Source organism: Mobula birostris, chromosome 15 (genome assembly GCF_030028105.1).
Source record: "Mobula birostris isolate sMobBir1 chromosome 15, sMobBir1.hap1, whole genome shotgun sequence".
Lineage (NCBI taxonomy): Eukaryota > Metazoa > Chordata > Chondrichthyes > Myliobatiformes > Myliobatidae > Mobula > Mobula birostris.
In genome coordinates, this window is record NC_092384.1 from 56728135 (window position 1) to 56743729 (window position 15595).

The following is a 15595-nucleotide window of genomic DNA, read 5'->3' on the forward strand; positions in this document are numbered from 1 at the left end:
TATTCATTTCTGCAGATGCTTTCCGATCTACTGCATTCCTCCAGTATTTTGTATGTGTTGCTCTTGGTTACCAGTATCTGCTGAATCTCTTGTGCTTATAACTGCTCCTTAATTAGACATTGGGAGGAGGTGGTTCAGGAGGACCGTGGCATGATATTTCCTATGACAGAGAACAGTGAAGTGCTTTTGCATTCACAGCAGTTTAGTTTCTGTCCTTTCTTGATGATCACCATCGTAGTATCTCTGAATTAGACATCCCCAGGGTTGAAATATCTAATACTATAGGGTGTGCATTTAAGGTGAGAGGGGATAAGTTCAAAGATGTGAGCTACAAGTTTTTGACAAGTGAGTGCCTGGAAAGTGCTGCCTGGGATGGTGGTAGAGGCAGATACATTAGGGATTTTTAATAGATGTTTACATAGGCACGTGAATGTGAGGGAAGTGGAAGGTAATGGACATTGTGTAGGCAGAAGGGATTAGCTCAGTTGGTCATTTGATACCGATTTAATTGGTTCATTGTAGTCCAAAGGGCCTGTTCCTGTGTTGTACTGTTCTATGTTCTGAAGGTGCTTCCATGCAATTCTCTTCGAAGCTATGTGTGCCGAGCTAGCAGGTAACTCATGATCTAAGCAGTTGTTTATAACCTACCATCATGCCCATTTGGAAGCATTCAGACTTGAGGTTGACTCCCCTACAGCTGAGACAAGAGTATTTCATTCCTTAACAGGTCTTAACATTGACCAAACTCAGTTAATTTGCTCTGATCTTGCATGTTGGATAGTATGTAGAACATAAAACATAGGAGCAGGAGTAGGTCATCTGGCCCATTGAGCCTACTCTGCCATTCAGTAAGATCATGGCTGATCTGGCCGTGGACTTATCTCCACGTACCTGGTTTTTCCCCATGACCTTGAATTCCCCTACTGTGCAAAAATCTATCCAACCTTGTCTTAAATAATTTACTGAGGTAGCCTCCACTGCTTCATTGGGCAGAGAATTCCACTCTCTGGGAAAAGCAGTTCCTCCTCATCTCCATCCTAAATCTACTCCCCAGAATCTTGAAGTTATGTCCCCTAGTTCCAGTCTCACTGATCAGTGGAAACAACTTTCCTCTGATCTATGCTGATTGTTGACTTTGTTGTCTGGTAATAACTGGAAGACAAAAACACCTTCCATAATGAGTTCATGAGGAAACTGCAGATGCTGGAAATTCAATCAACACACACAAAATGCTGGTGAACGCAGCAGACCAGGTAGCATCTATAGGAAGAGGTACAGTTGACGTTTTGGGCCGAGACCCTTCATCAGGGCTAACTGTAAGAAGAGATAGTAAGAAATTTGAAAGTGGGAAGGGGAGGGGGAAGATCCAAAATGATAGGAGAAGACAGGAGGGGGAGGGATGGAGCTAAGAGCTGGAAAGTTGATTGGGAAAAGGGATATGAGGCTGGAGAAGGGAGAGGATCATGGGACGGGAGGCCTAGGGAGAAGGAGAGGGGAGGGAATCTCAGAGGATGGGCAAGGAGTACAGTGGGAAGGACAGAGGGAGAAAAAGGAGAGAAATAGGGGGGGAAATTAATAATAAATAAATAAATAACTGGTGGGGTACGAAGGGGAGGTGGGGCATTAGCAGAAGTTTGAGAAGTCAATGTTCGTGCCATCAAGTTGGAGGCTACCCAGACAGAATATAAAGTGTTGTTCTTCCAACCTGAGTGTGGCTTCATCTTGACAGTAGAGGGGGCCATGGATAGACATATCAGAATGGGAATGGGACGTGGAATTAAAATGTGTGGCCACTAGGAGATCCTGCTTTTTCTGGCGGACAGAGCATAAGTGTTCAGCGAAACGGTCTCCCAGACTGCGTCGGGTCTTGAAAATATATAGAAGGCCGCATCGGGAGCACCGGACGCAGTATATCACCCCAGCCGACTCACAGGTGAAGTGTCACCTCACCTGGAAGGACTGTCGGGGCCCTGAATGGTGTTGAGGGAGGAAGTGTAAAGGCACGTGTAGCACTTGTTCCGCTTCCAAGGATAAGTACTGGGAGGGAGATCGGTGGGAAGGATGGGGGGGGTGAATGGACAAGGGAGTCGCGTAGGGAGCGTTCCCTATGGAAAGCAGACAGAGGGGGGCACGGAAAGATGTGCCTGGTGGTGGGATCCCATTGGAGGTGGCGGAAGTTACGGAGAATTATTTATTGGACCCGGGGGCTGGTGGGGTGGTTGGTGAGGAGAAGGGGAACCCTATTCCTAACCAGTTCCCCTCTACCAGCACTTTCCTCTGTCTTGCAGAATTAGTCCTTGCTCTTAATAATTTCTCCTTTGGCTCCTCCCACTTCCTGCAAACTAAAGGTGTAGACATGGGCACCCGTATGGGTCCCAGCTATGCCTGCCTTTTTGTTGGCTATGTGGAACAGTCCATGTTCCAAGCCTATACTGGTATCCGTCCCCCACTTTTCCTTCACTACATCGACGACTGCATTGGTGCTGCTTCCTGCACGCATGCTGAGCTCGTTGACTTCATTAACTTTGCCTCCAACTTTCACCCTGCCCTCAAGTTTACCTGGTTCATTTCTGACACCTCCCTCCCCTTTCTTGATCTTTCTGTCTCTATCTCTGGAGACAGCTTATCTACTGATGTCTACTATAAGCCTACTGACTCACAGCTACCTGGACTATTCCTCTTCCCACCCTGTCTCTTGCAAAAATGCCATCCCCTTCTCACAATTCCTCCGTCTCCTCCGCATCTGATCTCAGGATAAGGCTTTTCATTCCAGGACGAAGGAGATGCCCTCCTTTTTTAAAGAAAGGGACTTACCTTCCTCCACCATCAACTCTGCTCTCAAATGCATCTCTCCCATTTCACGCACATCTGCTCTCACCCCATCCTCCCACCACCCCACGAGGAATAGGGTTCCCCTTGTCCTTACCTACCACCCCACCAGCCTCCAGGTCCAACATCTAATTCTCCGTAACTTCCGCCACCTCCAACAGGATCCCACCGCGAAGCACATCTTTCCCTCCCCCCCCCCACTTTCCGCAGAGATCGCTCCCTACGCGACTCCCTTGTCCATTTGTTCCCCCCATCCCTTCCCACCAATCTCCCTCCTGGCACTTATCCTTGATCCTTGGAAGTGGAACAAGTGCTACACGTGCCCTTACACTTCCTCTCTCAACACCATTCAGGACCCTGACAGTCCTTCCAGGTGAGGTAACACTTCACCTGTGAGTTGGCTGGGGTGATATGCTGCATCCGGTGCTCCCGATGCGGCCTTCTATATATTGGCGAGACCCGACGCGAGCTGGTAGCCCGTTTCACTGAACACCTATGCTCTATCCGCCAGAAAAAGCAGGTTTCCCAGTGGCCACACATTTTACTTCCACGTCCCATTCCCATTCTGATATGTCTATTCACGGCCTCTTCTACTGTCAAGATGAAGCCACACTCAGGTTGGAGGAACAACACATTATATTCCGTCTGGGTAGCCTCCAACCTGATGGCACGAACATTGACTTCTCTAACTTCCGTTAATACCCCACCTCCCCTTCATACCCCATCTGTTATTTATTTATTTATTGTTATTTCTTTCTGTCTCTATCTATCTCTCTCTATCTCTCTCCTCTTTTTCTCCCTCTGGCCCTCTCACTATACTCCTTGCCCATCCTCTGAGCTTCCCCGCTCCCCCTTTCTTTCTCCCTCGGCCTCCCATCCCATGATCCTCTCCCTTCTCCAGCCTCATATCCCTTTTGCCAATCAACTTTCCAGCTCTTAGCTCCATCTCTCCCTCTCCTGTCTTCTCCTATCATTTCGGATCTCCCCCTCACCCTCCCACTTTAAAATCTCTTACTATCTCTTCTTTCAGTTAGTCCTGACAAAGGGTCTCGGGCCGAAACATTGACTGTACCTCGTCCTATAGATGTTGCCTGGCCTGCTGCATTTACCAGCATTTTGTGTGTGTTGCTTCCGTAATGAGTTGTCCATTTTTGTTTAGGAGCGTTCTGCAAAACTTCAAATATGAATGCAAATAATGTGTTATATTATTTAATAGAGACTATTCTGTTGTTCTGAATACTACAACTTGTAGATGAGGGATTTTCTAACTTGGCAACATCTTAGATGTAGTTTCAACCCTATCTTGGATATCTAATAACTATACAGAAAATAATTCTTTCATAGAACATTAGGAAACGTTTTGTTCTTGAAATGTCTGATTCAACCTTCGTCATGTGATTGTTTTGCGTGTGAAGTAAGCCCAAGTGTATAATTTGAATAGCCCATTTTCAAAAATTATTATTTTTTTGTACCACATACACTCCAGATGTCTCAAAAAGACTAATTATAGTGGTGTTTCTTTGGAACAAAGTTCAGCAGAGCAACTATAAGTATATTTGTTACCATGTGAGCTGTCTGCAACCTGGATTTTTGCCCATTGTTGGGTTTCTATTTCGAAGTGCATGCTTAATATAAACTAACTCCCTTTCTCATTCTTGCCTTTCCGTTGTGTTAAAAGCAAGATTAACATGAACAAAATTTATCATTTGTATCTGGAAATGAAGCAAGATTAGCGGTCATTGGAATGGGTATTGCAGTGTTTAGCACTACACCGACAACTCCTAAAAGTAGTTAAGTAACATTCTAAAACACATTATAGAACAGTTATGTGTTATGGTTACTGCTATACAGCCTGAAAAGTCAGTAAGCCTGCGTAATTTTTTTTGTGGAATTAAACACAATTTGCTGTAATACTCAAGATTATTGTTTGTTGTTGAGAATATCAAGAAAGTGTATTCACCAGATATATTGGGGCGAATATTTAGGTTTCCTTGGGGGGGGGGGGGAAGAGCGGTGAATGTAGTGGTGAAGCGTTACCACTTGGATGGAACCTGATGGATTTCTCTAACTTCCAATAATTATATCCCCTCCCTTTTCTCTCTTTCCCATTCCAACTCCCTTCTTACCCCTTCTCTTCTCCTCTCCTGCCCATCACCTTCCTCTGGTACCCTTCTCCCTCCCTTTCTGCCATATTCCACTGTTGCCCCCTATAAGATTTCTCCTTCTTCAGCCTTTAACCTCTTCCACCTTTCACCTCCCAGCTTCTTACTTCAGCTCCCCTCCCCCTACCCACCTAACTTCCCTCTCACCTGGTTTCACCTATCACTTGACAACTTTTACTCTTTACCTTCTCCCCACTTTCTTTCCAGTCTTGGTGACAGGCCTTGGCCCAAAGTGTCAACTATTTATTCCTCTCCATAGATGTTGCCTGACGTACTGTATTCCCTCAGCATTTAGTGGGTTGCTCTGGATTTCTAGCATCTGTAGAATCTCTGGTGTTTGGGGTGTGCCCAAGGAAACTCTGTCCTACCGCAATCTGCAGCAACTTCAAACAAATTGCATCCAACAATATGGGGTATTGCAGTTCAATACACCAAATTAAATTGAAAAAAGTAAAAACTTTTAATGAAATGGAAATTCAATAGTGAGGAAGTTGTATATTAACTGACTATTTTCATTACTAAGCAATTTAACTTGACAGAATTGAGAAGCACTGAGGAATAATTAGACATCATTTGTGATAGTTATAGTACTAATTAATTTAAATTATGCATATTAGACACAAATTTATAATTCAAGTCCTTAAATCATGATGTCTGTTACAAGTATAGGCAAGCCATAAAGGATACTGTAGTTTAAGGACGTAATCTAAGCTGTCACAATATGAAGGGTATCAATCAGACATCCAACTGAAAGCATTCAACATATAACACTAAATTAAGTACCATAAATAGAGTTTCTCATAGGCTATTCCAAATTAAATGTAGTTGTTAAGGAGAAAATGGTAACTATTTCCTTTGTGCTATGTTCAAGAGCTACAAATTGTTCAGGATGCAGAAAATATTTTAATTTTGTTACACAATGTCAACAAGCTCTTGCAGAAATAGTTTTCCATCCAAACTGTCCTTACGTATCTGGAGAAAAAAGATGATTATGTGAGAATGCTGTTTTTGGACTACAGTTCAGCACTCAACATGATAGTTCCAACCAGGCTCGCCAAGCTCAGAGACCTCGGCCTTGACCTCCCTTATTCAGCTGGACCCTGGACTTCCTGTCAGATCGCCAGCACATTGTAAGAGTGGGCTCCCTCTCCTCCAACCCTCTGACTCTCACGGCTACGTACTGAGTCCTCCCCCCCCCACCTTTACTCCCAGTACACCCATGACTGTATCACCACCCACAGCTCCAACCTGCTAATGAAATTTGCCGACGACACTACATTGATTGGCCTAATCTCGAACAATAACGAGGTGGCCTACAGGGAAGAAGTCATCTCTCTGACACAGCGGTATCAAGAAAACAACATCTCCCTCAATGTCGCAAAAACAAAGGAGCTGGTTGTGAATTACAGGAGGAATGAAGAGAGGCTTAACCCCTATTGACATCAATGGATCTGGGGTTGAGAGGGTGAACAGCTTTAAGCTCCTTGGCATACACATCACCAAGGATGTCACATGGTCTGAACATACTGGCTGTGTGGGGAAAAAAGCACAACAGCGCCTCTTTCACCTCAGATGGTTGAAGAAGTTTGGGTTGGGCCCCCAAATCCTAAGAGCTTTCTACAGGGGCACAATCGAGAGCATCCTGTTTGGCTACATTACTGCCTGGCATGGGAGCTGTACTTCCCTCAATTACAGGACTCTACAGAGAGTGGTGCAGACAGCCCAGTCCATCTGTAGATGTGAACTTTCCACTATTCAGGGCACTTACAATGACAGGTATGTAAAAAGGGCCCAAAGAATCACTGGGGACCCGAGAAACCCCAACCACAAACTCTTCCGGCTGCTACCATTGGGGAAACAGTACCGCAGCATAAAAGCAGGGACCAACAGGCTCTGGGACAGCTTCTTCCACCAGGCCATCAGATTGATTAATTCATTCTGATACAATTGTACTTCCATGTTATATTGACTGTCTTGTTGTACATGCTATTTATTGCACAATTAGACGGAGACGTAATGTAAAGATTTTTACTCCTCATGTATAAGAAGGAGGTAAGTAATAAAGTCAATTCGATTTACCACTTTAATTCATAGTAAAGTTTTACAAACTGCGAAGTAAGGAAAAGTTATTTCTATTCACTGGCACCCAAGAAATTTACTTGCAACTAAAAAAGTAAAAGCTAATTATTTTTTAATGATATTGACTTTTTGCTAATAACAATGGAATTACGTTTTTTGTAAAATGAATTCATTTATTTGTGTCTTTAAACACTGATTTACAGCAATCGTATAGTGCATGTATAAAGGAACATTGAAGACTTCTCTTAATTGTAAAATTAAGAATTAAGAAGCAACAAGATAGAAGTAAATGTCAAGTAATTCTTCAGATAGAATATCACAATATATCTGGTGAATACACATGCCCTTACACTTCCACCCTCACCACCATTCAGGGCCCCAGACAGTCCTTCCAGGTGAGGCGACACTTCACCTGTGAGTCGGCTGGGGTGATATACTGCGTCCGGTGCTCCCGATGTGGCCTTCTATATATTGGCAAGACCCTACGCAGACTGGGAGACCGTTTCGCTGAACACCTACGCTCTGTCTGCCAGAGAAAGCAGGAACTGCCAGTGGCCACACATTTTAATTCCACGTCCCATTCCCATTCTGATATGTCTATCCACGGCCTCCTCACTGTCAAGATGAAGCCACACTCAGGCTGGAGGAACAACACCTTATATTTCGTCTGGGTAGCCTCCAACCTGATGGCATGAACACTGACTTCTCTAACTTCCGTTAATGCCCCACCTCCCCCTCGTATCCATAAGACCATAAGACGAAGGAGCAGAAGTCGGCCATTTGGCCCATCGAGTCTGCTCCGCCATTTTCTCATGAGCTGATCCATTCTCCCATTTAGCCCCACTCCCCCGCCTTCTCACCATAACCTTTGATGCCTTGGCTACTCAGATACCTATCAATCTCTGCCTTAAATACACCCAATGACTTGGCCTCCACTGCCGCCCGTGGCAACAAATTCCATAGATTCACCACCTTCTAGCTAAAAACATTTCTTTGCATCTCTGTTCTGAATGGGCACCCTTCAATCCTTAAGTCATGCCCTCTCGTACTGGACTCCCCCATCATGGGAAGCAACTTTGCCACATCCACTCTGTCCATGCCTTTCAACATTTGAAATGTTTCTATGAGGTCCTCCCTCATTCTTCTAAACTCCAAGGAATACGGTCCAAGAGCAGACAAACGTTCCTCATATGTTAACCCTCTCATTCCCGGAATCATTCTAGTGAGTCTTCTCTGTACCCTCTCCAACATCAGCACATCCTTTCTTAAATAAGGAGACCAAAACTGCCCACAGTACCCCAAGTGAGGTTTCACCAGTGCCTTATAGAGCCCCAACATCACGTTATTTATTTATTTTATATATATAAAATATATTTTTCTCTCTCCTTTTTCTCCCTCTGTCCCTCTCACTATACTCCTTGCCCATCCTCTGGGCTTCCCCCCTCCCACTTTCTTTCTCCCTAGGCCTCCCGTCCCATGATCCTCTTATGTCCCTTTTGCCAATCACCTGTCCAGCTCTTGGCTCCATCCCTCCCCCTCCTGTCTTCTCCTATCATTTCGGATCTCCCCCTCCCCCTCCAACTTTCAAATCTCTTTCTAGCTCTTCTTTCAGTTAGCCCTGACGAAGGGTTTCGGCCCGAAACGTCGACTGTACCTCTTCCTAGAGATGCTGCCTAGCCTGCTGCGTTCACCAGCAACCTTCATGTGTGTTGCTTAAAAAGAAGGAATGTCCAGTTTAATTTTTTTTTAAACTTAAAACTTAAAAAAAATTACCAAAACATGAGTGATTTCAATAATTGACTAATGTTAGTTTGTGTACCAGTTGTACAATCAGAATCCAGACAGTAAGCAGTTTATAAACAATTTATTTGTTTAAACTCTATTGCTATTTTAGTATTTTAATTCAGTAAAGAAATTTTAATATAAATTATTCTATGAGTATCATTTTTGAAACATTGTAATTAACATAAGTACTAGCAATAATTGTTTTTCCATGAGAGGACACTGTTTGAAGTTGATGCATAATATCTTCTATTGCCAGTGAATATCCAAATGTCTGTCAAGGGCTTATTACCAAAATAAAGATTAATAATATATGGGAAAAACTTTCACATAGTTAAAACTGAATTGGTTTTGCTCCTTTACCGTATTTCTTCATATATTTCAAGAGGGTCAGGTCAGAGATAATTTTGCATCATAAAGTTAGATATTATTTGCTATTTTTCATAAAGAATGTCAACATGTGTTCACAAAATTCTTGCTCGACTGTTCAAAACAAAATGTTGTTGCCAGATCCAATAAAACAACGTCAGGCCTGTCTCTAAATTTTCACATTATTCATCATGAGTTTGTTTGATGTGTTTTTTCTGTCTGTGTTGGCTTCTGTGTGGCCCAAAGAATACCATCAAACAACACAGAAACAGGCCCTTCAGCCCACTATAGCCATGCCACCAAAAAGTATCCAATTATACAAATCAAATATACAATGACTAGATGCAATTATGCATGGAAAGAAGCTGCAGAAGATCGTGAACACAGCACAGGACATCACACAAACCAATCTTCCGTCCTTGGACTCACTTTACACCGCACGCTGTCGAAGCAGTGCTGCCAGGATAATCAAGGACACGACCCACCCAGCCAACACACTTTTCGTCCCTCTTCCATCTGGGAGAAGGCTCAGGAGCTTGAAGACTCGTATGGCCAGATTTGGGAAGGGCTTCTTTCTAACTGTGATAAGACTGCTGAACGGATCCTGACCCGGATCTGGGCCGTACCCTCCAAATATCCGGACCTGCCTCTTGGTTTTTTTGCACTACCTTACTTTCCATCTTTCTATTTTCTATTTATGATTTATAATTTCAATTTTTAATATTTACTAATTTTTACTATTTTTAATATTTAATATTTGTAATCCAGGGAGCGGGAAGCAGAGAATCAAATATCACTGTGACGATTGTACGTTCTAGTATCAATTGTTTGGCGACTATAAAGTATGTGAAGTATAAAATGAAAAATTGTTATTGCAAAGTTTTCTTAGAATTACAGGCTTGTGTAAAATTAGGACAACATTAAGCCTTAGATCATATAAATACACTCATTGACAACTTCATTAGTAGGTACACCTGTACAAATGCAAATATTTAATCAGCCAATCATGTGGCAGCAATTCAATGCCTGAATGCATGCAGGTCAAGAGTTTCATTTGTTGCTCAAAACAAATATTAGAATGAGGAAGAAGTGAGATTGCAGTGACTTTGACCATGGAATGCTTGTTGGTGCCAGACAGGGTGGTTTAATGACATTTTTATACACAACAGTCTCTGGAGTTTATAGAGGTGCAAAAAACAAAAAGCATCAGTGAATGGCTGTTTTGTGGGCAAAAATGCCTTGTTACTGAGAGTGGTCAGAGGAGAATGGCCAGACTAATTGAAGCTGACAGGAAAGTAACAGTCACTCTGACAGCCACACATTTGCAACAGTTGTGTGCAGAAGAGCATCTCTGAATGCACAATATATCGAACCTTGAAGTGGATAGGCTACAACAGCAAAAGACCATGAATGTAGAATCAGTGACCACTTTACTAGATACAGGACATACTGAGTGCATGTACATTTTAGGTCATTATATATACAAAAGGCATCAGAGTGTTTTAATTGCAGGGGTTCCTGCCTGGCATTCTCGTACCCCTTGCTTAATGGTATTGGTCCATGGCGTAAAAAAGGTTGGGAACCCCTGCTAAATTGCATAGTGAACAATTTTATAGCAATACTTCTTGCACTTTGCGTAATAGTAATTGGCATAACAGTGAGTGATTATTATGAAAAAGTGGGTTTTAGTTTTAAACCAACAGACTAACTATATGTTGTAGGATAAACAGATGATGTGGATAAACTTGTAGTTTATCATTTGATAAGTCAAGACTTGTGATTTTGTTTTTGGGGTAAATTTGCAAACCTTCTGGTCAAATTAATAATGATTAAGTACTTCTTACAATGGTCAAAAACACATTATTATACCAAATATGTTGTAGTAGAATCCAGAACAGAAAATACTGCATTTAGTTTATGGGTTTTTCTCAGATATTTTCCAGATTCAAAATCCTGCAAACCAGTAAGAATTGTTGTGTGTGCAGAGAGTGAGATAAAAATGTTAAAACTTGACAAAGAAACATATCCCTTCAGTTTTCTTTAATTGACTGTATCACATGCCAACTTGTGAAAAGACGTATACTCTTAAGAGGTAACAATGCATCTTATTAATCAATATTAAGGCAGTAAAAGAACAAACTAATTTACTACTTGAAATGTCAGAAACAGTATGTTCATTGTAGTTGACATTAAAGCAATCCCTGATGTGTGATTACTAATTTTGTAAGTATACTGGCCCTGCATTCACCTCTTTATTATTTCCAAATAAACCGATTGAAAAGGTCAAGGAATTTGCTCATTGGTAAAATTTACAATGGATAGTGTAGTTAGAAAATCTGTAGAATAAACTTTGGTACTTACACTATTCATTGTAAACTTCACTATTCATTGTAAATCCAGTCCTTGACCCCGGTTCATTTGAAAATGATCAACGGTGAAGTACTGTCTCAGTACACTTACAAAATAAGTAAAACTTAACAAATCAGAGGTATAAAATTTGATGTGTGTGTGTGTGTGTGTGTGTGTGTTTTTTATATATGTATATGTGCCTAAGACTTTTGCATAGTACTGTACATAATTAAACGATGTCATGGTGAGTGTGGAAGTGGATATGGAGTGCCCAGTCCAAATGAAAATCAGTTGCCATGTGACAAGACTCTAGTCTAGGAGTGTTGTTTTCAATTATTTTAATGGAGACAGAACAAAGTAATCTCTGAAGGAATTTAGATATCGCAGTAAGTAATGGAATGAAATACAGTATATACCACACAGGAGGTGCAAGGTGCAGGAGGGCAGCAGTGTAGCATAGTGCTTAGTGTAACACTTTACAACACCAGCTGTAAGACTGAAGTTCAGTTCCAGCTGAGGAGTTTGTATGCATGGGTTTGCTCCAGTTTCTTCCCACATTCCAAAGACAGGTTGTGCTTGAGTTTACTTGGGGAAAGGCTATCTTAGATTAGGAGTTATGTAATAAAACAGATTTTATTAGTTTAACAAAAGGAACCCTTAGCAGGCATTGATCTTAATATGATTAAACTGATACTGCAGTTTGAGAGGAAGAAACATAAGTCACGTGTATCAGTATCGCAATGGAATAAAGAGAATTTCAGAGGCATGGGAGAGGAGCTTGCCCTGGTGGATTGGAGGGGGATACAGCAGGGATGAAGGTGGAAAAGAGTTGGATGAAGTTTTTGTGAATAGTTCACAAGGTGCAGGATAGATATGTCCCACAGAAGTTGTTCTCAAATGGCAGGGCTAGGCAACCATGGCTGACAAGGGAGGTTAAGGACTGCATAAAAGTCAAGGAAAGACCAAATAAGGTAGCAAGTGTGAGTGGGAAGTTGGATGATTGGGAAGCTTTTAAAATCCAAGAAAAGGGCAACTAAAAAAGCTATAAGAAGGGAAACGATGAAAAATGAGGGCAAACTAGCTGATAATATAAAGCAGGATACTCAAAGATTTTTCAGTTGCATAAAGAATAAAAGGGAGGCGAGACCACTGGAAAATGATGCTGGTGAGGTAGTATTGGCGGACAAGGAAATGGCAGATGAATTTTATGGGTACTTTGGATTCTGTCTTCACTGTGGAAGATACTAGCAGTATGCCAGAGGTCCATGAGCGTCAGGGAGCAGGAGTGAGTGCCATTGCTATTGCAAAGGAAAAAGTGCTAGGCAAACTGAAAGGTCTTAAGGTGGATAAGTCACTTGGGTCAGTTGGACTACATCCCAGAGTCCTGAGAGAGGTTGCAGAAGAGATAGCAGATGCATTGCTCGTGATCTTTCAAGAATCATTGATTCTAGCATTGTCCCAGAGGGATGGAAAATTGCAATGTCACTCCACTGTTTAAGAAGGGAGGAAGACAAAAGAGAGGAAACATGGGCCAGTTAGCCAGTTTCCCACTTGGGAAAGTGTTGGAGACCATTATTAAGGACGATGTTTCAGGGTACTTGGAGACAGATGATTAACTAAGTCAAAGTCAGCATGATTTCTGTAAAGGGAAATGTTGCCTGAAAAATCTGTTAGAATTCTTCAAGGAAGTAACAAGCAGGGTAGACAAAGGAGAGGCAGTGGATGTCATTTACTTGATAAGATGCCACATATGAGGCTGCTTCACAAGATAAAATCCTATGGGGTTACAGGAAATATACTGGCATGGATAGCAGAATGGCTGACAGGCAGGAGGCAGTAAGTGGTAATAAAGGGGCCTTTTCTGATTGGCTGCCAGTGACTAATGGTGTTCCTCAGGGGTCAGTATTGGGACCGCTATTTTTCACATTGTTCCTCAGTGACTTAGATAGTAGCATTGATGGCTTTGTGGCAAAGCTTGCAGATGATATGGCGATAGGTGGAGGGGTAGATAGTGCTGAGGAAACAATGCGAATTGGAAGAATGGGCAAAAATGTGGTAGATGTAATACAGTGTTGGGGAAATATAAGATAATACATTTTGGTAAAAGGAACAAAAGTGCAGACTATTATCTAAATGGGGAGAAGGTTCAAACATCAGAGCTGCAGAGGGACTTGGGAGTCTTCGCGCAAGACTCACAGAAGGTTAATTTAAAGGTTGAGTCTGTGGTAAAAAAAAAAGGCAAATGCAATGTTGGCATTTATTTCAAGGGGAATAGAATATAAAAAGGAGGTAATGCTGAGCCTCGACAAGACCACTAGTCAGGCCACACTTGGGTTATTGTTAACAGTTTTGGGCCCCTTATCTCAGAAAGGATGTATTGTCATTTGATTTAGAATCCAGAAGAGGTTTATGAGGATGAATATGGGAATGAAGAGTTAACTCAGAGGAGCATTTGGTGATTTTGGGCCTGTACTCACTAGAATTCAGAAGAATGTGGGGGGGGGGGGATCTCTTTGAGACCTACCAAATGTTGAAAGGACTAGATGATGTGGATGTGGAGAGGATGTTTCCTCTGGCGGGGGTATCCAGAACTAAAGGGCACAGCCTCAAAATTGAGGGGTGACCTTTTAGAACAGAAATAAGGAGGAATTTATTTTAGCCAAAGAGTGGTGAATCTGTGGAATGCCCTGTCACAGCCTGCAGTGGAGGCCAAGTCCATGGGTATATTTAAAGCAGGAGTTGATAGATTCCTCATTGGTCAGGGCATCAAGCGATATGGTGAGAGGACAGGTGTATGGGGTTGAGTAGGATCTGGGATCAGCTATGTTGAAATGGCAGAATGAACTTGATGGGCTGAATGGCCTTACTCTGCTCCTATGTTTTGTGGTTAAATATGTTAGGGTTGGTAAGTTGTGGGCATGCTGTGTTTTTCATGCTTGCAAGTTGTTCCAAGCACGTTCTTGACTCAAATAACCAATTTCACTATATGTTTTGATGTAAATATAACAGATAAAGCTTATTTATTTACTTATTTATAGATCCAGCACGGTAACAGGCCCTTCTGGCCCAATAAGTCGTGCCACCCAATTACACCCAATTAACCTACTGACCCGTACGTATTTAGAATGCGGGAGGAAACCGGAGCACGCGGAGGAAACCCACAGAGTCATGGAGAGAATGTATAAACTCTTTACCGACAGCGGCAGGAATTGAACCCAGGTTACTGGCGTTACACTAAGTGCTATGCTACCATGCCACCCCTCAGAATATTTATTCTACTAATCTTTGAATCTTTAATCCACTAAGCCCCTCCAGCCTGCTCGCCCATTCAATAAAGTCATGATGGATCTACGCTGGTCTTGCTATCTGTGTCAGTTCCTCATAGCCCTCAATTCCTCCATCTTTCACACACTTATCCACTTCTACCTTAAATATTGACCTGTCCTGCAGCATTCTCTGGAACAGTGAATTACCTTATGAGGGAAGTGTCCCGTGCAGTGGAATTATCTATCTGTACTTGCTGCACCAGAGTGAAGCTGTACCTGGGTGTGTAACTCCTGTTAACAGTTTTAAGATAGTGCAGTAAACAGTCTCTTAGGAAATAAATTGAGTAGGATACCCTGATTCCTTAAATGGTTGAACAGCTTGTAATAAACTATAAGCATCAAATTTATGTGCTTTAGAGTTCATAGAATTGGGTCTGATAATGACATCTGTGTTCGATGACCAGAGTATGATATGTAATCCTTCAAAGATTTTGCTGTTCATGAATTAAATTAGAATTCATATGTGATCTGTATGCAGATTAATAACTTGAAGTCCTAATTGTGCTTTTAGTTTAATTACCTTATAATATTGTTTTTCAGGTGGATATATTTGAATGACCAATCACTTTGTATCCCAACAAGCTCTTCATTTGTGTATGGTGCTGTGCCCATTGGTGCAAGTATTTATGTTATTGGAGATCTGGACACAGGTGAGTGAGTATTTCCTGGTTAGATATTTGGATAGAGTCACATAGAAAA

General features: G+C 42.0%; 1 protein-coding gene across 1 annotated transcript in view; it reads left to right on the plus strand.

The window, feature by feature from the left end:
* Window positions 1-15595, plus strand: part of gan (gigaxonin) — a 130024-nt gene that overhangs the window by 103042 nt on the left and 11387 nt on the right. The window contains exon 10 of the mRNA XM_072279850.1: window positions 15437-15546. Coding sequence (XP_072135951.1) covers window positions 15437-15546 — 110 coding nt within the window. The remainder of the gene's footprint in view (window positions 1-15436; window positions 15547-15595) is intronic.